This window comes from Lynx rufus, unplaced genomic scaffold (assembly GCF_022079265.1).
Source record: "Lynx rufus isolate CCGP_SWC_20201006 ecotype Redwood Valley unplaced genomic scaffold, mLynRuf1.p SCAF_15, whole genome shotgun sequence".
NCBI lineage: Eukaryota > Metazoa > Chordata > Mammalia > Carnivora > Felidae > Lynx > Lynx rufus.
The window spans coordinates 41697230-41722073 of NW_025814829.1; the positions used below are offsets into that span (position 1 = coordinate 41697230).

A 24844-nucleotide genomic window follows, 5' to 3' on the forward strand; every position below is an offset into this window, starting at 1 on the left:
TTACATTAGCCTGTTATAAGAAACTGTAGCCCAGAATAAAATAATACATTCCTAATTTCAATGTGTGGACAATATACATGCTACAGTAAAAATTGCAGTAATATAATATTACAGCTAGGAGGCAGCCTGGTCAAATAGTAAAATTTTTCTCCCAGTTCTCATATGAAAACAAGATATTAAGCAGAATCTGGTAAGAACACATAATTTTTAAGTCATAGCATTTCCTGTGACACTTAAGGCCTCCTTCATCATCTTCTGTTTATAGTTTTATAAAGCTACTACTAGTTTCCTGACAAGGAAATATAGATTGCTACTAAAGTGAGCCCTAGTTTTCTATTTGATCTGTATATTGGTAGCTTATTTAATCACATCCATTGCTGAAAGAGGTCATTCTTTACACAATATCTCTATCTTTGTTAATAGTTCATTAGAATCATGGTGTTGAACTAAACAATTATTATGTGTTTATGTAGACCAGTGACTATGTTAAAAATTAGGGGAAGTATTATATTTTACTTTGTGAGTATTCAAAGAATGAAATGCTGTTTATTTATATCCAGATTATTTTTTCTATTGATAATTTAAGGCTGTTTGCAAAAAGGTATTACAGTTAACAAGATAACAAGATAAATACTAGCGGTAAGAATGAGGTAAAGGGAAAATGAAAAAGAAAGCAGGATGAAGTTACAGTAAGATTCGTATATAAAACATGTAATCAGCCTAGATCTAGTAAGATGAAGTCAGTGGTAAGATTAGTGTGAAATGTACTATCATGTCCTATACACTTGGTGTAAGTGGGCCACTAATTTGGCTCCAAACTTACATGAAGAAGAGAAATACTATTTTTATAAAATCCATTGCTTGTAAGAAGTACAATAAGAAAGTAAGAAATAAGAAAAACAACTATTTCTGAGACCAGGGACAAAATTCTCTATTGAGTATTCTTTCATAGGACAGTGGATATTACAAGAATATATAAGTAACAGTATCTTCACACTGAAGGCAGTGGGTAAGTTTACATTTCATAGGAGCATCATGGAGTCCCTTGCAGAGGCCAGGGGTGTTAAGGTAAAGCAGAATTCAGTAAGAGCAATTTTGTGTAAGATCAATTAGAAAATGAAAAGACCTTTTAGGTTTTGTTTTTATTAGTGTATATTTTCATATACTTATCAAAATATATCACTGATCCTAGTGACAGACCTATCTAAATATTGATAATGTTCCTTCTCCATTTAGATTCTGAAAAAGAGTTTCACATCCTCCCTCACCGAGTTTTTGTCCCCATTCCGGGATCCACTATAATGTTATGTGATTATAAATTTGGTGATGAGTCAGCTGAAGAAATGAGAGACCATTTTATAGAGATGTTAGATCATATGATTCAAATAGAAGATTTGGAAATTGCAGAGGAAATAAACACAGGTAATTATATAATGTTACTTAAGAACCTCATTAAACTTTTCCTAAGATTACCTATGAGGCATCTAGTTTAAATATGTCTTTAGATTTCTTTGACACTAGTTCTGTTTGATATTTTCAAGACATTTAAAAATGTGTCTGTTTAATTTCTACATATGATGAACATGTAGTCAGTGTTTTCTTGGAAAATTCTACCAAAATTTAAGATACTTAAAATTTTTCTAAGCCTAGCAAGTAGATCTTCATTAAAAAAATTCATCCTTAAATAAGTGGAAATATATAGCTCTTAAGGTATTTGTTTTATTATATGGAAAGTTTTCTTAAAATTCATTATCTTAATATTTGGTTAAGCATAATGTCACAGTGTTTTTTAAACACTTTATTAAACATCTTTTTCATATATTGGCCTCTATTTTCTTGTCTCTTTCATATAATTGGGATACTAAGCTGAAAAAGGCAGTTCCAAACATTAGATCAACTTTATTTTTATAGAGCACAGATTTGCCATAGCATCTAATTATGTAACATAATTTCTTCCCCTGTCACTTTCACATTTGACCTTACATTTTAGAAGGCTGTTTTTGTTTTGTTTTGCTTTGCTTTGTTTTTGTTTTGTTTCTAGTGAAGGCAGGATATGAAAACATATCTATAAATAAGTGTACAAGAGTGTATAGCAGGCTTCCTGAAACTTTAAAAATATGTGATGAAACATATTAAACATATTTAAACATGTTATTTAAACATATTAAACATGTTTAAACATATTAAACAGACGAACATTTAAAAATATGTGATTTTTTTTTTTTATGCTGGTAATCTAGTATAGAGATGGATTAACTTGAGTAGGAAGAGTTTAACATTACAAACACAAAGGAACAAAACAGCAACTTGGAAAGTTTAGCTTTGTATACTTAAATGTATCCTGTGTCAAACTCATGATTTCTAGATTATATGTTTTTCTAGTATTATATGATGTATTGAAGATACTACTTCATTATGGGAAATGTGCTTCTTTACGGAGTCTGCACTGTTTTTGAAATGTACATAAATCCCAAATTAGTGTTTGAATGATTACTTAAAAATTTTTTCTTTTAATTTATTTATCTTGAGAGAGAAAGAGAGAACATGATCAGGGAAGGGGCAGAGGGAGAGGGAGATAATTCCAAGCAGGCACTGCACTGTGAAGCCTGATGCTGGGCTCAGTCTCACAAACTGTGGGATCGTGACCTGAGCCAAAATCAAAAGTCGGACACTCAACAGTCTGAGCCACCCAGGCACCCCTGATTGATTATTTTTGATTGCCTATTCTGTATTAAGCATGAGGGTTCTAGAGATCAAATATATAGTCCTGACTATTAGAAGCTCATGGTATAGTGGGAAATAGAGAAAAATGAGTTATTCTAAAACAAGGTGATTAGTTCTATAATAGAGGGATGAACAGAATTATCACAACATTCAGCACAGGAATTATCCTTGAGAGCATTTGTGTTCATTCTGTGACATTTGAGTTCATTTTGAATGATGAATGCACTAAAAGTAAATCTAGGTTTTTTTTAGGAATTGAACACTAGCATCAGATGTATTGTGGCCAAGAATATGACTTGTCTAGAATTATATTAGTTTTGCTTCATCAAGTTTTTGTTGAATTAGAAGGAATGATTTGGTAATTAGCATATTTAATAACAAAATAACATATTCCCAAATTATGGGACAGGGTAAAAACAAACATTTTAGTAGAAAAATCAAGTGCTTTTTCATTAGTATCCTATTGGTTTAGAACTATATTCACTTATTCACTTCTTTATTTCTCAATTTATTTGTCACTCATTTATTCATTTATTAGTTTACTCAAAAATATTAGATGCATAATTTTATGGAGATAATATTTTAACTGAGTCCAGGTGTGCCACTTACATCTGTGTGACTTTAAACAATTCACCTCTGAACCCCAGATACTCTTGGGGTTGATATGAGAATTTAATATAAATGTTAGGGAAAATACTTTCTAAACAAAAAGAGATACATAACTGTAAGATGATATTAACTAGCATTATTATAAAACTTTTAAAAAATGAACCTTCTGAATTATAATGAAAAATGTTAACATGAAGTATAAAAGTAGTATTTTATGGTATACATAGATTTTCCTAAATATTTGAAATTAGGGTTTTTGTGTAAAATCATAAAAAGTGGAGTTCAGTTGTTCAAGTTCAAAAATTAAAATCAATTACTGTACATTTAAGGGTGTTAAACTTGTTATAAGTATCTGGCTTAATTTTCTAAGTATTTGGTGTTATTATTTGCTGATTATTATTATTTCTATACTATAATATACTTGCCAAGTAGTTGCTATGTTTGAAATACATATTTTGCCAGGTAAGTACCTTAAAATAACATACTTTTAAATGACTTAAGGGATGAAGAACAATTTGTTTGTAAAAATGACTCACTTAAGGTGAGGGATAACTGTGGCTTTAGAATTTCTTAGGTGTGTTAGTCATCTCCTACTAGATATTAACTTAATAACTAAGATGTATTTTATCTACAGTATCAGCTAAAAATTTGGAGACCTACCTTAAAATCTGGTGAAACTCATCTTTGCCAATTGTGTCTTTTTATTAGAGCTAATTAATTGTTGTTTGGTTAAACATTGATAATTATGAAGGAAAGAGAAGTACTAATGAACATGTATTTTTACAGCTACATCACTGGTTATAGTGAAACCTCATTACTTTAGTATTCAGGGATGGGGAAGAAGACCACTAAGGAGTTCAAGTCCTAACATTTTATTTAAAGCATCTAAACAGTCCTAACTATCAATAGCTTGGAATAAAATTGATCACGTTGATAACTTAGCATGCATTCATTATGGCTCTTGTTTTTTCTCGTTTGTTGACAGTTGCTCTACTTTCTCACATGATTAATTTGGGGCTTGTCTGAAGTTAAAATTACCTGGTTTTAAGGAATGATTAAGATCTAACTTCCTATCGAATCATGTTATTTGCATTTAAATTTCAGATACTAGGAAAATGACATAATGTCTGAGATTTGAATTAAAGTCCTAAAAGTCCCCACCAGAAACAAGCACAAATAAGTTGTTATGGCTCTGCTTCAGTAAATGATCTCAGATTTGTATCAAAGCAATATGATTTTGTATGACAGATTCAAAATGGAAATAGAGCAATGAAATATCTTTTTTTAGAGAAGTAAATTATTTGTGCAGAGGATTTGACATTACTAGAGCATGACTTTTGCAGGTAACAATTCAATGTTAAATGTGTAAGCAACATCATGACAAAACCATTTTTGCGCTCTTTAAATACAAGTACTCAAGTAAAAAAAAATCCTTTAGCAAATAAGTTTAATTTCTGCTTCATCCATTATTTTTATTTGTTATCAGATACAAGGATTTTAGTGGCCCCCCAAAAAAAGTTTTTTTATTTTATTTACTAATAGAAATTATTTATTTTATTTACTGACAGAAAAGCCAGAGTTGTGTGTGTGTGCTACCATGAATAAAAGTGTGCTGTTGCATTCAACCTTTTGATCTATAGGTGAAGTTAGGGGAAATATAAAGTTAGGGGTGGGCTAATGTAATCTAGAACTAAAGTGTTAGAGCCCTTGAGAAAACTAGAAAACTGGAAATATAGAAGACTGAATGGTTCTAGAGATAATTCATGATAAGAGTTTGTTAGCCTTTGCAACCAATGTGATATGGGAGAAAAAAAAAGAGAAGGGGGTTTTGTGTTTGTCTTTAAAGTACTTTCATCATATGCTTGAAGAGGGAAAAAGAAACAGTGATAGCCTAGATTGTAATGAAGTAGTTGCTAAAGATGATTTCTGAAAATGACAGTAAACTTATCTTCATGGGAAATCTGTAAAAATAGGCATTTTTTTCTTTCTCTTTCATTCATTTTGGTACCACAAATAACTGTTTCCATAAGTTTATGTATCATACTTGTGAGCCTGTGCTGTTATATTGAGATATAAAGATGTCTGTAAAGACATTTTAAATCCAGGAAATTATCTATTTTACCTTGAATTTGTTTTTTTTTTCAGTATATGAAGTTTATTGTCAAATTGGTTTCCATACAACACCCAGTGCTCATCCCAAAAGGTGCCCTCCTCAATACCCATCACCCACCCTCCCCTCCCTCCCACCCCCCATCAACCCTCAATTTGTTCTCAGTTTTTAAGAGTCTCTTATGCTTTGGCTGTCTCCCACTCTAACCTCCTTTTTTTTTTTTTTTTTTTCCCTTCCCTTCCCCCATGGGTTTCTGTTAAGTTTCTCAGGATCCACATAAGAGTGAAAACATATGGTATCTGTCTTTCTCTGTATGGCTTATTTCACTTAGCATCACACTCTCCAGTTCCATCCATGTTGCTACAAAGGGCCATATTTCATTCTTTCTCATTGCCACGTAGTACTCCATTGTTATTTTACCTTGAATTTAAACAGTAGTTATTGTCTCTCTGTGTTCTCTTTGTAAACAAAGGTATCAACATGGGGCAGATGCTTTCAGATAGTTCCCTAGAGCTCTATAGAAGAGCATTTGATTACCACCTCTGAGGGAAGGAAGGGAGTCTGGCTTCAGGATCCCTCCATTCTTGTTTTAGCTGCGTAATTCTATTTTCATCTATTTTACATGCTGGGATTTTCTGTCACATTCTTTAGCACTAGGAAAAAACATGAAAACCACTAGTCTATGTGATCTCTAAGGATGTTCTTAGTTCAAACACTTTTTTTTTTTTAAGTTTATTTACTTTGAGAGATAGAGTATATGCACTCTGGTTAGAGGTGGGAGGAGGGGCAGAGAGGAGAAAGAGAGTCCTAGGCAGGCTCTGTGCCGACACGGGGCTCAAAGCCACAAACTGAGATCATGACCTGAGCTGAAGTCAGGATTCGGATGCTTAACCGATTGAACCACCCAGGCGGCCCTTTAGTTGAAACACTTTTTTTAATCAATGTTAAATAAATTCAGCTAAACGAACCTACATAAATTATTGCTAGTATAATGAAATAGAGAACTTGTATTTGAATCCTCAGTCTGCTATCCATTACCCTCAAATATGCACTTAACTTCCCAGGTCCTATTTTCCATCTGTAAAATGGGATAAAGAGTTGCCTTGCTTAACATTGAGTTGTTTTAAGGTCAAATTTATGATCATATTTTGCTTGAATACAGTAGTCCCTTCTTATTTGCAGAGGATAAGTTCCAAGACCCCCAGTAGAAGCCTGAAACTGCAGATAGTACCGAACTCTCTATACTGTGTTTTTCCCTATGTGTATGTACTTGTGATAAAGTTTAGTTTATAAATTAGGCACAGTAAGAGTTTACAATGATAACTAACAATAAAATATAACAGTCATAACAGTATACTATTAAAGAAGTTATGTGCATGTGCTCTTTCTTTTTCTCCAAATATCTTCTTATATTTATACTCCCCCTTGTGATGATATGAGATGATAAAATGTCTCATGAGATAAAGTGAGGTGAATGACGCAGGCATTGTGACCAAGGATTAGGCTACTGTTGACCTTTTGATGCTGTGTCAGAAGATCATCTGCTGTTGGACTGCAGTTGACTGCAAGTATCTGAAAGATACTTATCTGCAGATAAGAGGGTACTACTGTATGTCAGGGCACCCCGGTGGCTCAGTCAGTTAAGCATCCAACTCTGGATTTCAGCTCAGGTCATAATCTCATGGTTTGTGAGTTCAAGCCCCTTTCGGGCTCTGCGCTGACAGTGTGGAAGCCTGTTTGGAGTTCTCTTTCTCCCTTACTCTCTGCTCCTTTCTCAAAATAAACATGAAAAAATTTAAAGGGTACAACTACATATCAAATTTCAGGTTAGATCCAGTCAGCAAACTTTTTCTTTATAGGTCCAAATAGTAAATATTTTAGGCTTTGTGGGGCACATAAAGTCTGGCCCATGGGCTGCAATTTGCAAATCCCTGCTTTTATTATTAATATCTAATTATTTGAAGTTATTAATTGTCAAACCATCAATAAGAACGATAGAAATTAATCCCAATTAAGAGTGAAGGTTACCCTGCTCCTATCTGGTTTGATTTTTGGTATCAGTTTATTTCTACTACCATATAGTAAATGAATTATAATTTGTGGGAGTCACTCAGAACTAGCTCTATGGCTGTTTGATTTCAGACAGTTATAAAATTACATACAGGATTTTAAAAATTGTCATCTTAACATACATTCCATGAGATTGAATTGGCCTGCATTTGATAATGAGCAAATACATTGTGTTATTAAAAAAAGTCAAGTTGAAGGAAAATGGAGCTTGTTGTATATGCTCTTTATAATATTCTTTAAAATTAATTTTAAAATGGTAATTCTCATTTAGGAATTATTATTAAATTATTATTATCCTCTTGCAGCTTGTATGAGGTACTCTGTGAATACTGAAGCTTCATTGGACAGCACAGATGATGAACATCCTGAAAAACCAATTAAAACTAGAATAATACTGAAAATTCAGCAAAACATAGGTATTTAATTTCTTTTATAACATTGAAAAGATATTTTGAATTTTGAGTTTTCTTATTATTTTAAAATTATTTCCATTCCATTTTTGCTTTCTTAGAAGTACTGGTTTAAGGAGTATTTGAGTATTATGGAAAGTGCTAGATCCTGGAGATGGAAAGATTTATAAATAATGCATTATCTCAAGTGCCCTCGAACATGATACTTTCTGTTAATTTTTTTGGTGTTTTTAGAAGAAAAACATGTTGAGTTTTGGGACTCAGTTGGTATAGTTGGGCCAGTGCTTTGCAAACTGGTGTTCTTTGCAAAACTGTTAACGTAGAAGATTTTGGTATGTGTTCTATGAAAAAAGTCAAATGCAAGTCTGGAAATTCATAATGAATTTCAAAATTTTATTTATTTATTTATTTATTTATTTATTTATTTATTTATTTTTAAATATATGAAATTTATTGTCAAATTGGTTTCCGTACAACACCCAGTGCTCATCCCAAAAGGTGCCCTCCTCAATACCCATCACCCACCCTCCCCTCCCTCCCACCCCCCATCAACCCTCAGTTTGTTCTCAGTTTTTAAGAGTCTCTTATGCTTTGGCTCTCTCCCACTCTAACCTCTTTTTTTTTTTTCCTTCCCCTCCCCCATGGGTTCCTGTTAAGTTTCTCAGGATCCACATAAGAGTGAACATGTATAGTATCTGTCTTTCTCTGTATGGCTTATTTCACTTAGCATAATACTCTCCAGTTCCATCCATGTTGCTACAAAGGGCCATATTTCATTCTTTCTCATTGCCACGTAGTACTCCATTGTGTATATAAACCACAATTTCTTTATCCATTCATCAGTTGATGGACATTTAGGCTCTTTCCATACTTTGGCTATTGTTGAGAGTGCTGCTATAAACATTGGGGTCCAAGTGCCCCTATGCATCAGTACTCCTGTATCCCTTGGGTAAATTCCTAGCAGTGCTACTGCTGGGTCATAGGGTAGGTCTATTTTTAATTTTTTGAGGAACCTCCACACTGTTTTCCAGAGTGGCTGCACCAGTTTGCATTCCCACCAACAGTGCAAGAGGGTTCCCGTTTCTCCACATCCTCTCCAGCATCTGTAGTCTCCTGATTTGTTCATTTTGGCCACTCTGACTGGCGTGAGGTGATATCTGAGTGTGGTTTTGATTTGTATTTCCCTGATGAGGAACGATGTTGAGCATCTTTTCATGTGCCTGTTGGCCATCCGGATATCTTCTTTAGAGAAATGTCTATTCATGTTTTCTGCCCATTTCTTCACTGGATTATTTGTTTTCGGGTGTGGAGTTTGGTGAGCTTTTTATAGATTTTGGATACTAGCCCTTTGTCCGATATGTCATTTGAATTTCAAAATTTTAAAGGCTCCAAGAAGTGTGGCAGTCACTTTAACATTGTTCAGACTTACTAATGGAAGAACATGTAGACTGTTGTTAAGTGGAATGCCAATTTGAAAAATGCTTTGTAAGCATTAAGACTTTTGACTGAGAGAAGTTAGGAAATTTAGTTGTTTTTGTTGTCACTTACTCATTAGCTGATTACCCAAATTCTTTGTACCAAAGTGTGTGTATATGTGTGGGTCTGTGTCTGGACTTCTCTGGTCAGTTTTGTTTTGGTTAACTTACAATTATCAGAAAAAAAAATGAATAAGAATAAAAGTTACCAGCACAGGCTTACTAATTCTTAGATTTTATAATGGTGGAATCTGAGTTTTTGTAGTTTTAATAGCTACACAATTGACTTTGCCTTGTAACGTTTGAGACACACTGCTCATTGGAGCTCTCTTATGGTTTAAGCTAGTTACCATGAGATGGCTTGGATGTCATTGTACATATTTATTTTATTTAATTAATTTATTTTTTAAAACTTTATTTAAATCCAACCAATTAATATATAGTGTAATAATGGTTTCAGGAATAAAATTCAGTGATTCATCACTTACATATAAAACCCAGTACTCATCCCAACAAGTACCCTCTTTAGTACCCATCACCCATTTAGCCCACCCCCTCTACCACCCCTCCAGCAACCCTCAGTTTGTTCTCTGTATTTAAGAATCTCTTATGGTTTGTCTCCTGCTCTGTTTTTATCTTATTTTTCTTTTCCTTCCCCTATGTTCATCTGTTGTGTTTCTTAAATTCCACATATGAGTGAAATCATATGGTATTTGTCTTTTCTCTGACTGACTTATTCAGTGTACATATTTATAGAAGGCTTTTTGGGGCACGTGGGTGGCTCAGTCAGTTAAGCATCTGATTTCAGCTCAGGTCAGTTAAGCATCTGATTTCAGCTCAGGTCATGATCTGATGGTTCGTGGGTCAAGCCCCACATCAGGCTCTGTGCTGACAGCATAGATTCTGTCTCTCTCTGCTCCTCTCCCACTCATACTATGTCTTCCTTTCTCTCAAAAATAAATAAACATTAAAAAATTAAAAATAAAAAAAAGAAAGAAACCTTTTCAAGTATGTGTGAGTCTTTCACTTAGGTGAGTACACATGTGTTAAAGAGACATGCTTTTTTTTTTTTAGGGTTTTGTTTGCTAAGTGGTGAAGTCCATGGTTACCAGTTCAACCTTGGCAAACTGTTCAACTTACAGCTGTATTTTCCTCCTCAGACTTTGCTGGCTTTTAGTACATATATATGTGTGTGTGGAAGTATATGTGTTTGTGCATGTGTGTCTCGTAGGCGCATCAGTCACCTGCATTTCGGAGCTGAGGATCAGTTAAGCCTTTCTTTTGCTCATCCCATTTCCACGTGTTTTGTGTTTGTTTTACTTGTAGGTGTGATTGCAGCGGTTGCAGTTGCAGTCCTTGCTGCGGGGATCTCCTTTCACTACTTCAGTGATTAGGGTGAGACACAAAGAACTTCCTGATCATCCAGAGAACACTGACCAACAATTATGAATCATAAAGATGCAGACCATCCATCTACATTTCAGACAGTAGCAGCCAGATCTGCTGCCAATAATGCCTACTAGGTGTGTTTCTGACTAAATGGAAATCACTAGCTGCCTCATTTAGCCCTGCTTATATTATAGATGGCTCAGGCTTGCAAAAATAAAGTTGTGCATATAGATGGAAGTTGCATGTCACAAATCCTTATTATCTATTTTCAAAAATGTTCAAAATGATGGCTTACTTTCATAGATTTTAGTCCTCTTGATCTGGATTGCATATTGATCAGGATATTGAAAACGTGAATAGTCAGGGTTGACTGTATAGCTTAGTAATAGAATAACTGGAGAAATTTCTAAGAAGTGGGGCAACTACCTATTAGGTGAACTCATACTCTAGGACCTTTCTAAGGCATACTCAGTTACAAAATACTGATTGAGTTCTGGTCAAGGGTTAAGGCAACCTTTTCAGAGAGGTTTGAGTTGGTAAGGATTGCCATAAATCATGTGCTTTCTCAGGTTAGCATATCATACATGTTTTAATATATTAGACATTTACTTCTAGTGGTACATTAGACTAGGTACTACAAAACTAAATCCTGAATAAAACCTACTTTTGAATGCATTAATCAGCTCAAAGACAGTAGGGAAGTTTCTGAGAATCATACCTCTATTTTGACTCTCCCACAAAAATGAACACATTTTGAGTTGGGAATTGTGAATACTCTATTAAACATGCAAGTGGGCAGTGGTTACTCAGATGGCAAATACTAGTTGCAACACTGCCAATATGCAATTTGCCTTGGACTAGAAACAAGGAGATGAATCTGAATCTGACATGCTGTCCTAGCCAGTACAGTTGAAGTTGCTACCCAGTTTATAGTATCCTATAAATACTTCTGGCAGAAGCAAGATACAGCCTCAAGATTTCCATAGATTATGATAAAGCAGTATAGATTACCAGTGCAAATCGAAACCAGCTAGCATGAGAAAGCTCCCGTAGAAATAATAAGCTTTGGATTCAGTTCTCCAAGGTCTCATCACCAACTTCTATGAAAGATGGAACCACAGGCACAAATGAGAACTAAAGAACTGCTAAGAATGAAAAAAATGTTACTTGAAATTAAAAAAAAAACAAAACCTCAAGCATGTTGAATATCATGTTAGACTCAACTGAAGACACAATAAATAAACTATAAGTGAGTTCTAAAGAAATTATCCAGTGCTCAGCAAGGAGAAACAAGGAACAAGAAAATAAAAATATTAAAGAGAAGTTAAGAGATATGGAGAGAAGAATTACAAAGACTGGAAGTATTACGAGGAAAGAATAGAGAGGGGTGGAGGAGTGGCAATATTTGAAGATAACTATTTTCCAGATTTGTTGGAAAAATATGACTTCATGATTTCAGGAAACGTATTATATCCCAGGCATATATGGATCAAATCCATGCCTAACCCAAAGTATTAGAACAAAAAGGTAACCAAATACAAGATTTTAAAAGCAATCAAAGGGACAAAAAGATCACCAATGAAGGCAAGACAGTCACATACTTAGTAGGCTTCTCAATAGCAACAATGTACCCAAAAGATGATGGATTCAAAATTATGAGAAAAACTAATTGTCAACTTAGAATTTATATGAAGCAAAACTGAAATGTTCTGATGAAAAACAGATTTTTGCCATCAATAGACTTTCGCTAAAGAAACTGCAAAAGGATGATCTTCAAGAAGGAAAATGATTCCATAAGGATGATCTGAAATTGAAGGACTAGTGAACAAATAAAGTGATAAACATGTAAATCAAGTGTTGTTAATATAAAACAATTGTAATGAAAAAAGTGTTTTTAAGAAGTAAAACTGTAAAAAAAAATGTAAAACTAAATAAACATTTTATGCAACATGAATGTGGACTTCTAAAATAGGATATAATTGAAAAACTGGATAGTAGCTTATAAGATGGAAGGAGGGTGGTTAGAATTAAAGTGTTCTGAGGTGCCTTTATTGTTCAGAAAGTGGTTGAAGATACTGTTCAAAGTATGTTGAATATATATGGTAAAATTTCAAGTGTAACTGCTAAAAATAGTAGATAGGGAATGAATCATTGCAAAGGATAAGAAGTTTAAAATAATGGAATAGGAATACAGTAACAGTACAAAAGGAAGAAATTAGGGGTGGAGAGGGGCAAAATAGATAAAATCATAGTAACAAGTTAAGTAATACTATTAAACTTGAATAGACTAAACCCAGTTCAACAACAGACTGATTAAGTTTTTAAAATCCAGCTGTAGGCTAGGTTTTTTAAAAGATGAAAACACAGACAAATAAAATTTGTGTAGCTTTGGTGATATTAAATCCAAATTAGATTTTATGGTAGTATTATTAAAGATGGAGAAAGCCACCAAATGATAAAAGGATCAATTCACTAGAAATAAATAACAATTTTAAATTTGTATATACTTTATAAAATGACCTCAAAGTACATAAATTATAGGGCTAGACCAACAAATTGAACAACAGAGTGGGGAATTTCACCAGCTCTCAATTATTGGTAAATAAACCAAGCCAAAAATGAATGGAAAACCAAACTTGAATAATACAATCAACATACTGATTCAACAGATTTAAAATAATCAGCAATTAGAGAATATTCTTATGCATTTTATGTTAGCGAAAGTTGACCATGTATTGGGCATGAAATAAATTACAGTAGTTTTAAAAATCAGTATTAAATGGATAATCAGAAATAAGTTTGAGATCAGTAAGAAATGTTAAGTTTTTTAAAAAGCATACATTTACATGTTTTAAAAACATAAATACTTAGAACTTAATTATAAGTACCACGTTTGGAGAAATTGGGTGGTACAGCAGAAACTGCACTGAAGGAAATGACTTTAAATGCTTAAAGTTTTTAAAAAGCTTGAGTATGTAACTTAAGAAAAGAACAACAGAATAAACAATGTTGAAGCAAGGAGATACAGGCAAGGGAAGAAATCAATGAATTAGAAAACAAAATAATCACAAAGTCAAAGTTGTCTTCATGACAATAAAATTGGCGTAATTGAACAAGAAGAAAACAGGGCCCAAGTAGACAACATAAAGATTGAAAAGCATTCTTGGGGCACCTGGGTGGTTCAGTCAGTTGAGCTTCAGACTTCAGTGCAGGTCATGATCTCACAGTTGGTGGGTTTGAGCCCTGCATCGGGCTTGCTGCTCAGTGCAGAGCTTGCTTCAGATCCTCTGTCCCCTTCTTTCTCTGCCCTTCCCCTACTTGTGCACTCTCTCAAAAAACATTTAAAAAAAAGGATTCCATAGATATAGCAGAGATGAAAATGCTGAGACTGACAGAAGCATCTTAATATATTTGAAAACTTAGACAAAATTGATTAAGGTCTAGAAAAATACAATTTCTTTAAATTGTCTAAAGAAGAAGTAGACAAGCTAGATAGACTTATTCAATAGTGTTGAAAAGTAAGTAATGAAAATTTTTTTGACAGACTAGCCCACATCTACAGATGTTTCTTTTTCAAGGACAATACTATTTAAACATCTCATGCAAACTCTTCCAAAGACTCTTCAGCTCATTTTGTGGATCCAGTATAACTACTCATAGTAGAATCAGATTACTCCTACATTCAGTAGGAGAAAAGAAAATTCCAGACTCATCCAACACATTAACAGATATTAAAACCAAAAGCACTATTGATCAGCTGAATTCAACATTATATAAGAAAGGATGGTGCAGTATGATTAAGTTGTATTTATACATTTAAAATCAGGAACTCAATAAGGATGCTTTTATCACCACTTCTATTCATCACTGTCCTGTAGACATAATGAGCAAAGAACAAATCCGACATTTTAAGAGGTTGTGACTGAGCACATGAAAAGATGTTTAATCTCATAAGTCATCAACTAAGACCATGGTGAATATCATTTTACATCCAGTAAAATGAAAAGTTAAGAAATACGACAATATTAATGAAGAAGATTTGCATCAAGAAGACATTTACAGGTGGGGTTGTAAATCAACACACAGTTTGCCCTGGAAAGCAATTTGGCAATATCTTTTAAAGTAAACCATATACATACTCTAATACCTGACCATTCTACTTGTACATATATACCTTAGAGAAATTCTTTCCATATGTATACAAGAGTACATCTGTGAGAATGTTCAAGGCAGCCTTATTTGTAATCACCCAAATGTTTATTGACAAGAAATGAAAAATAAATTATGGGTTTTGTAATTTAATTTAATAGGGAGAATGACCTAAGAAAGCAAGTCTCAGAAGCCTGCAGTATGATAGATAGCTTTTATAAAGTTTAAAAACAAGCAAATCTCATCTATATTACACAGGAACACATGATAATTTTTTTTAATGTGGCAGAGTGATACAAAAAATTCAGGATGTTGATTACCATTTCAAGGTGGGACTAATGGCAGAGCAGGAAGACAAGAAGGAACAAATGAATAGATGAAACATTATTGGTGATTTTTTAGTTCTTGAGTTGAAATGGGTTACTTGATACTCACTTTATGTACCTAATGGTATTAACATATATATATTTTTTCTTGGTTGTCTACTACTAACAAATGACCCCCAAACTTAATTGGCTTAAAACAATGACTGTTTCATTTCCCCCCCCCCCACAATTTTGAATTGACAGGAATCAGGTTGCTCTTCACATGGTGTAGGCTAGAACTACAATTTTCTAGGAGCTTGATTAGCTTTGAAACATCCAAAATAGCTCATTCATATGGTTGGCAGTTGATACTGGCCATCAGCTGGGAACTCACCTATCACACCTCAGTTTTCTTCTGTGTGGCCTGTGTGGCTTGGGGTTCTTCCATCATGGTGACTGGGCTTCTTCCTATCGTAATGACTGGGATTTAAGAAGTAACATCCCAAATGTGAGCATTCCAAGAGGAAAGAAGTAGGACCTGTGCGTCTTTTTGAGGCCCTGGCTTAGAAATCTCAGAACATCACTACATTGTGTTGGTCAAAGTAATCTACAGGACCAGCCTAGATTAAAGATGAAGGGGAAAAAACCTTTACCTCTCAATGGGTATGCATATATGAGAAGGAAAGGATTTGATGGCAACCATCTTTGGAGATTATTATCATAATATACCCTGTGGACTCTGGACATAGCAGTTCATGTTCCTGATGTGGAAAATGAATTCACCACCTCTCAAGACACCTTAAAAGTTTCATCTTCAGATTCAGGCTCAAGGCCCATAATCCCATCATTTGAATCAGTTTCAGGTACATGATGAGCCACCTTTACTTCAGCTCTTCTCAATATGAAGATGCATGAACTAAGAAACAAGTTTTCTTCCCCATATATCCATATGGTAAGACCGGCAATAGATTCTTGTCTGAAAGGAGGGAAAATGAGAAGTACAAAGCAGAAAATGGTTCATAGCAATTCTGAACTCCCAACTGGGCACATGTCTCTAAAATCATCATGATTCTAGGCACAGGGAGTGTATGTTAATTATGGCCTAATTCTCAGCTCTGGCCCTTCCCTGTGAGATTTTGACTCTAATCTGAGTTGTCCTTTTCCATGACAGTGCCTTGTTTGAAGTTGAATAGTTTTCTCAACTTGCTTCCTTGTCTTTGAAGGTTGAAGGCCCAGAAGCCTCTTTTTATTTTGAACTGCCTCTTCCTTTTAGACCAAACTGATGTAATTCCTTTAAAAATATTGTGTATTTTCTATGAATCAAATTATAATCCACTCCATTCAGCAAAAGGCACACCCACAAATCTGTTCAAGATAGGCCTCTCCCTCTACTTTGAGCTAAGTGCCAGGATGCTGAAAGACAACATCCTTAAGAATCAGGTACCAATTGCTTTGCTGAGTGGACTAAAATAAAATACATGCTTATAAGATTCTTAGAAGTCTTTTTGTCTAGCTAAGAGATCTATGAGGCACTGGATTAAATATTTCTGAAGTCTTAAAGGTTATTCTAGCTGTACTCTCGATCCTAACTTAACTTGTGCTTTGTTTTACTTGCAATTCCCTAGAGTTGAGCATTGCCCAGAGGTCATTTCCTTCTCTAGAATTTCTTGCTGGCTGGAAAAGGGTGTTCAGGGCCTTTATATTTCCTATAAAGTTTGCTCCAAAACTGAACAGTTTCTTACTTAGTTCATCTCTCTTTCCATCTCTGATCAAAGCCAGTAAAAGTCAGTTGGAATTTTCAGTATTCTGTCTGGAAATCTCCTTGGCCAGATCCACAAGATTATTCAGTTATTTCTTCCAGTTTGTGATTTCCACAAGTTCATTAGTTCTACCTTTCACATTACTGCAGGTGAAAGTGCCTTTCATAACAAGGGTTGCCTTTCAGTAACAATTTTTTCATTGTTCTTGCCATCATTGTTTCCTGAAGGCCTTAAAGCTTTTGTCTCCTTCTAAGTTCCCATGTTAAGGCTACATGTTTTGGCTTTGGCCCAGTGCTACTTTATTTCTAGGCACCAGTTTCTGTTTTGGTTATCTCTTCATAATCATCTCAAAACTTACTGGCACTAGCCATTTTATTAATGGTTTTATTAATCATTTATTTATGATTCTGTAGATTGACTGGGTTCCGCTGGCTCAGCTGAAAGGTTCTGCTCCACATGATGTTAGCTTGGGCTTCAGTTATCTAAGGGCTGTGACATCCAAGATAGCTCATCCACATATTTGGCAATTTATCTGCTGCTTTTCCACATAACCTCTCCACATGGCTTAGGCTTCTCAAATCATGGTGGTTGGATTCCAAAAGGAAGAGCCCCAAACATCAGTGTTCAAAAAGCAAGGAAGTGGGAATTGTTACCTCTTAAAGGAGTGGGCTTAGAAATCCCAGAATGTCATTCTTCTATATTCTATTGGTCAAAGCAAACAGGGCCAGTATAGTTCCTAGAGGAGAGGGAAAAGAAGTTCACCTCTCAATGGAAGAGTAGCACATGCATACAGGGTGGGAAAGAATTAATGACATTCATCACAGGAGACTTATTATACATATATTCTTTAGTATATGTAAAATATTAAAAATGATAAAAAATACAAGAGAAAGGAGAGAATTCAAGAAGTTACCTAGGGAAATAATTACTATTATTACTCTAAAAACATAATCCATATATTATCCTTACCACAAATTTTCTATTTCTTCCTGTTTCAGTTTTGGTAGTGTATATGTTTCTAGGAATTTGTCCATTTCTTCCAGATTACCCATTTTATTGCCATATAATTGCTCATAATATTCTCTTATTATTGTTTTTATTTCTGTTGTGTTGGTCGTGATCTCTCCTCTTTCATTCTTTATTTTATTTATTCGGGTCCTTTTTCTTTTCAATCAAACTGGCTAGTGGTTTATCAATTTTGTTAATTCTTTCGAAGAACCAGCTTCTAAGTCAGCCAGGAGGAAGTCAAACTTTCACTCTTCGCAGATGACATGATACTTTATATGGAAGACCCAAAAGATTCCTCAGTGGGGAAAACTGAGAGCTTCCCCCAAGGTCAGGAACAAGACCGGGATGTTCACTCTTGCCACCCAGGCTTCCCAAACAAATAATTTTTTTAAAGCAAGTATAACTAAATTAATATCAGGAAAACAAATTTATAGTCATTTGTAAGTGGTCATTACATAATGATAAAATGGAATCCTTTTGCCAGGAATATCTATCAATTTTAAACATATATACCTAATAAAATGTCATAAAATATCACGGCACAAATTGATAGAATACAGGGAGAAAGTGACTAATGTACCATCAGAGATTTTAGTACAGTGCTTGCAATCCTTAATATATCAAGATATCAACAAAAAATTAATATCAATGTAGATATTAACCACATGATCAACAAGCTTGATCTAAGGGAAATATATAAAATACTGCAATCAGTAATTAGCCAACTAATCATTCTTCCCCCTCTAGCACACAAAGATTTTCAAAAGTTAATAAATTAGGATATTGTAAGACAGATTACATTTAGGAACACAATGCAATTAAGTAGAAATTAATAACAAATATATATTTGTTACCAAAACAAGTATGTGTGTGTGTATACAACTAACTCCTGTGTCAAGTAATATAATTATACTGTAAATTTCAAATTATTAAACTTTCACTCTTTGCAGATGACATGATACTTTATATGGAAGACCCAAAAGATTCCATGAGAGAAGGGAAGGGGAAAAAGTAGTTTCAAACAGAGAGGGAGGCAACCCATAAGAGAATCTTAAATACAGAGAACAAACTGAGGGTTGATGGAGGGGCAGGGAGAGGGGAAAATGGGTACTAAGGAGGGCATTTGTTGGGATGAGCACTAGGTGTTGCATGTAAGTGATGAATCATGGGAATCTACTCCTGAAGCCAAGAGCACACTATATACACTGTATGTTAGCTAACTTGGCAATAAATTAAAAATAAAAGTTCTCTCCAGTCCCCCACCAAAATGAAAACAACAACAAAATAAATTTTTAAAATCTCTTAGGGGCGCCTGGGTGGCTCAGTCGGTTGAGTGTCCAACTTCGGCTCAGGTCATGATCTCACAGTTCGTGGGTTTGAGCCCCGCATCAGGCTCTGTGCTGACTGCTTGCTCAGAGCCTGGGGCCTGCTTCAGATTCTCTCTCCTTCTCTCTCTGCTCCTCCCTCGCTCACGCTTTGTCTCACTCTATCTCTCAATAAAATAAAAATAAATAAATAAATAAATAAATAATAAAATCTCTTAAATGTGCAAAGTAGTCTGATTGCAGAGGCTAAGACTTCCAATACTATGTTGAATAACAGTGGAAAAGGCAGATTGAGGATGATATTAGCATTGGGTTGTTCATATATAGCTTTTATGATCTTGGGGTATACTCCTTCGATCCCTACTTTCCTGAGGGTTTTTATCAAGAAACGATGCTGTATTTTGTCAAATGCTTTCTCTGCATCTATTGAGAGGATCATATGGTTCTTGTCCTTTCTTTTATTGATGTGATGAATCACATTAATTGTTTTGCGGATATTGAACCAGCCCTGCATCCCAGGTATAAATCCCACTTGGTCGTGGTGAATAATGTTTTTAATGTATTGTTGGATCCGGTTGGCTAATATCTTGTTGAGGATTTTTGCATCCATGTTCATCAGGGAAATTTGTCTATAGTTCTCCTTTTTAGTGTGATCTCTGTCTGGTTTTGGAATCAAGGTAATGCTGGCTGCATAGAAAAAGTTTGGAAGTTTTCCTTCCATTTCTATTTTTTGGAAGAGTTTCAAGAGAATAGGTGTTAACTCTTCCTTAAATGTTTGGTAGAATTCCCCTGGAAAGCCATCTGACCCTGGACTCTTGTTTTTTGGCAGATTTTTGATTACTAATTCAATTTCCACCAAAAAACTGCTAGAATTGATTCATGAATTCAGCAAAGTTGCAGGATATAAAATCAATGCACAGAAATTGGTTGCATTCCTATACACCACCAATGAAGCGACAGAAAGAAATCAAGGAATTGATTCCATTTACAGTTGCACAAAAACCATAAAATACCTAGGAATAAATCTAACCAAAGAGGTGAAAAATCTATACACTGAAAACTGTAAAAAGCTTATGAAAGAAATTGAAGAAGACACCAAAAAATGGAAAAAGATTCCATGCTCCTGGATAGGAAGAACAAATATTGTTAAAATGTCGATACTACCCAAAGCAATCTACATATTCTATGCAATCCCTATCAAAGTAACATCAGCATTCTTCACAGAGCTAGAACAAATAATCTAAAATTTGTATGGAACCAGAAAAGACCCCCAACTGGCCAAAGTGATCTTGAAAAAGAAAACCAAAGCAGGAGCCATCACAATACCAGACTTCAAGCTATACACAGAGCTGTAACCATCGAAACAGTATGGTACTGGCACAAGAGCAGACACTCAGATCAATGGAACAGAACAGAGAACCCAGAAATGGACTCACAAATGTATGGCCAACTAATCTTTGATGAAGCAGGAAAGAATATCCAATGGCATAAAGACAGTCTCTTCAGCAAGTGGTGCTGGGAAAACTGGACAGCGACATGCAGAAGAATGAACCTGGACTACTTTCTTACACCAGACACAAAAATAAACTCAGAATGGATGAAAGACCTCAATGTAAGACAGGAAGCCATCAAAATCCTCGAGGAGAAAGCAGGCAAAACCTCTTTGATCTTGGCCGCAGCAACTTCTTACTCAACACCTCTCAGGAGGCAAGGGAAACAAAAGCAAAATGAACTACTGGGACCTCATCAAAATAAAAACTTCTGCACAGCAAAGGAAACAATCAGCAAAACTAAAAGGCAACCGACAGAATGGGAGAAGATATTTGCAAATGACATATTAGATAGAGGGTTAGCATCCAAAATCTATAAAGAACTTATCAAACTCAACACCCCCCAAAAAAATAATCCAGTGAAGAAATGGGCAAAAGACATGAATAGACACTTCTCCAAAGAAGACATCCAGATGGCCAACTGACACATGAAAAAATGCTCCACATCGCTCATCATCAGGGAAATACAAATTAAAACCACAATGAGATACCACCCTGCACCTGTCAGAATGGCTAACATTAACAACTCAGGCAACAACAGATGTTGGTGAGGATGCGGGGAAAGAGGATCTCTTTTGCATTGTTGGTGGCAGTGCAAGCTGGTACAGCCACTCTGGAAAACAGTATGGAGGTTCCTCAAAAAATTAAAAATAGAACTACCCTACAACCGAGCAATTGCACTACTAGGCATTTATCCAAGGGATACAGGTGTGCTGTTTTGAAGGGACACATGCGCCCCCAAGTTTATAGCAGCACTATCAACAATGGCCAAAGTATGGAAAGAGCCCAAATGTCCACTGATGGATGAATGGATAAAGAAGATGTGGTATATGTCTACAATGGAGTATTACTCAGCAATCCAAAAGAACGAAATCTTGCCATTTGCAACTACGTGGATGGAACTGGAGGGTATTACGCTAAGTCAAATTAGTCAGTCAGAAAAAGACAAAAATCATATGATTTCACTGATTTGAGGACTTTAAGAGATAAAACAGATGAACATAAGGGAAGGGAAACAAAAATAATATAAAAACAGGGAGGGGGACAAAACAGAAGAGACTCATAAATATGGAGAACAAACTGAGGGTTGCTGGAGGAGTTGTGGGAGGGGGGATGGGCTAAATGGGTAAGGGGCATTAAGGAATGTACTCCTGAAATCATTGTTGCACTATATGCTAACTAATTTGGATGTAAATTTTAAAAAATAAAAAATAAAATTAAAAAAAGTATTACAAAAAAAATAAAAAAATAAATGTGCAAAGTGGAAAAAATGATGGGAAAATCACATCTGTATTTTTTTTTAATGAATGTGAATGTAATGTACAGCCGTGGTCTTATGCTTCTAAACTTCTGTGGGACTAACACACTTTATTAGTATTAAGTCTCTGAAATTCAAGTCAATTTCATGTGTGATAATCATTGTGTGTTGAAAGTGCATTAATTTGTTAGAACAGGAACCCTGTAGAGGAGATAATCATGCCATGTCAGCAATGAATAAATGTCAGCTTTAAAAATGAATTACTGTTTTTGAGATAACATGATTAAATCAAGCTAGTATGTGCTCAGGGATTGGGAGTGGGGAGTGGACATTTTGAAAAATAAAATAGCCTAGGGTGAAACACCTGGTTTTATGAAAGTGGTTTTTTAGAAGCATTATCTTTATACTATGAAAAAAAAAGCTCTGAAAGATAAAAAAGACTTTGATACTTGTTATAGATGAGAGCCTCAAGTAAAGATATTTATTTTATGTTTATGATATCAATTTATGTTTCCTTTGAATGCTATTGCCCAAATAAGGAAAATCCATAACTGAAAACTGAGATTATGTGCTATATACCTAAGACTTGTTTTGTCTACCAGGGCCATGGCCACCACGGTAATTTTGGAGTTGTGCGACCTACCGAAGCTTTATCTGGATTCCAGGTAACTTTCTTTTTTCCCTGAAGAATTGACATGGACATGAAATATATTAAGACAGACTTTCTAATCTTAGGGAATCCCAAATTTTGTTGATAATGTATGCTTTGTATTGGTGACTGGTAAACAAAGAGTATAATGTATCCTAGAGCATAGGCACTAGGATTGGGAGACCAAGGTTAGGTTTAGACTCTACATCTTACTAGGTGTATAAACCTGGACAAGTAAACTAACCATAAACTTCAATTTCTCCATCATCTGTATTAATTAACTCATTTAGTGTATGTGTGTGTGGGCAGACCCTTTCTCAATGTATATGTATACCAAGTCATGGTGTTGTATCTTTTAGACAACTTACAATGTCAGTTACACCTCAATAAAGCTGAAAAATTTTTGTCTCCGTCCTTGAACAGGACATATTAAAACCTTTGCTGTGCCCTCCTCTTAGGGCAGTTGTGAGAATCAAATGAGATAATGTATGTTATGTATAACATTATATTATATATAATATAAACCATGAAATGGAGAAAGTGTTAAAGAGGTAGGGTTGAAAAATTGGAGGTCTTGAAGAACATATACTTTGAGAGTGAAAGTAAGAGGAAGAACAGAATAGAGATGACTGTATTTAGCTAATCAGAGGGGCATGAATGGATACTAATTTCTTCACTGAAATCCAATATCAGCTGGTTCCAGAATATAGGATCTCAAACAGTAATACATAAACAAAATAAAAATAAATCCCCATGTCTTTTAATTTTAGGAATGTGTGCTCTCCTAGATTGCAAATCTTTGAGAAGAAAGAATGACTATATCTTACCCATTTTTATCACCTACTTCCTATATCTAACATAATTACTTGTATGTATTAGACACTCAAAACTTGTGGAAAACTAGTGTAGATAAAGAAAACAAAGAAAATCAAAATTTTATCGTGAGGTAATAGTTTACAAGATATATTTGAACAACTAAGTATATGATCATGATTATATTGTACAAAAAAAATTCAGTATAATAGTCCTCAAAACTCTGTAGATTTCTTTCTCATGTGTGTGTTAATATTTATTTCACACTTTTTTAAAGAAATAATTTAACTTATATTTATCATGGTATCCTCAGTCAACTTGAAATGACAATTTTTGGGGAGATCTCTCATTCAATTCAAATATTTAGAATTTTTAATAAGGTCCTTATATGCAGGAATGTGTGTGAGGTGTTTGGGATAGATGAATTGCATCCCACCATCTTCGTAAATTAGCTTCTATTTACATGAGTATATCTTTCAGAGGTTGTATCTATGTACTGTATGTACCATTATACTTCATAAGTATCTGTTAGTAATAGTAATAATGATAATAATAATAATAATAACACTTGAGTAATACCTATGTAACAGGCACTGTTCTAAGTAGTTTGTTTACATGAGTTATTCACTTTTTCCTCACAGTCCAGTGAGGATGTGCTATGATTATCCTTATTTGACAGATGAGGAAACAGGTACAGAGAGGTTAACTAACTTACTCAAGGTCACTGAATTAACCCAGGTAGCCTGGCACCACTGCTCAGGCTATTAACCACCATTACTAATATATACATGGATATAAATGCAGGCATTACCTATTGCTTGTTTAAATGTCTCCTTTCTCTACTGTAAGCTCCTTAAGGTCAGGAACACTACATGGCACATTGCAGCTCATCCATAAATATTTCATGAACGAATGAATGAATAAGCTTCTCACTTACTAAGATAATTTTGCTGTTCCCTAAAATATTTCTCTTATTTTAATATTACTTTGCAACTGACACTCTTGGTTCTTCCAAGGCTATTCCGCTTATTATTTGGGTGGTTTGTTATGAGGCATGTTACAGCATTTTAGACCTTTACATTTAAACTTCATTCTTTTGCTGAGACAAAAATGATCTCTTCTCCTGCCAAACATAATAGCGGAATGAGTGTTTACATGAGGGGAGTTTGTAATCCAGGATTTCTGCAGCAGCGGGTTTCAGATATTCTAGTCAAATCCTGCCTTTTGTCCGACTCTTTCT

General features: G+C 34.6%; 1 protein-coding gene across 3 annotated transcripts in view; it reads left to right on the forward strand.

Moving 5' to 3' along the window:
* The window catches only part of ODR4 (odr-4 GPCR localization factor homolog), a 34308-nt gene extending 22221 nt beyond the window's left edge, over positions 1-12087 (forward strand). For all 3 annotated transcript variants that reach the window (XM_047076917.1, XM_047076918.1, XM_047076919.1), the window contains 3 exons: positions 1237-1422; positions 7819-7929; positions 10725-12087. In XM_047076917.1, the coding sequence (XP_046932873.1) occupies positions 1237-1422; positions 7819-7929; positions 10725-10792 (365 nt within the window). In that variant the 3' untranslated portion in view covers positions 10793-12087. The remainder of the gene's footprint in view (positions 1-1236; positions 1423-7818; positions 7930-10724) is intronic.
* The last annotated feature ends 12757 nt before the right edge of the window (positions 12088-24844 follow it).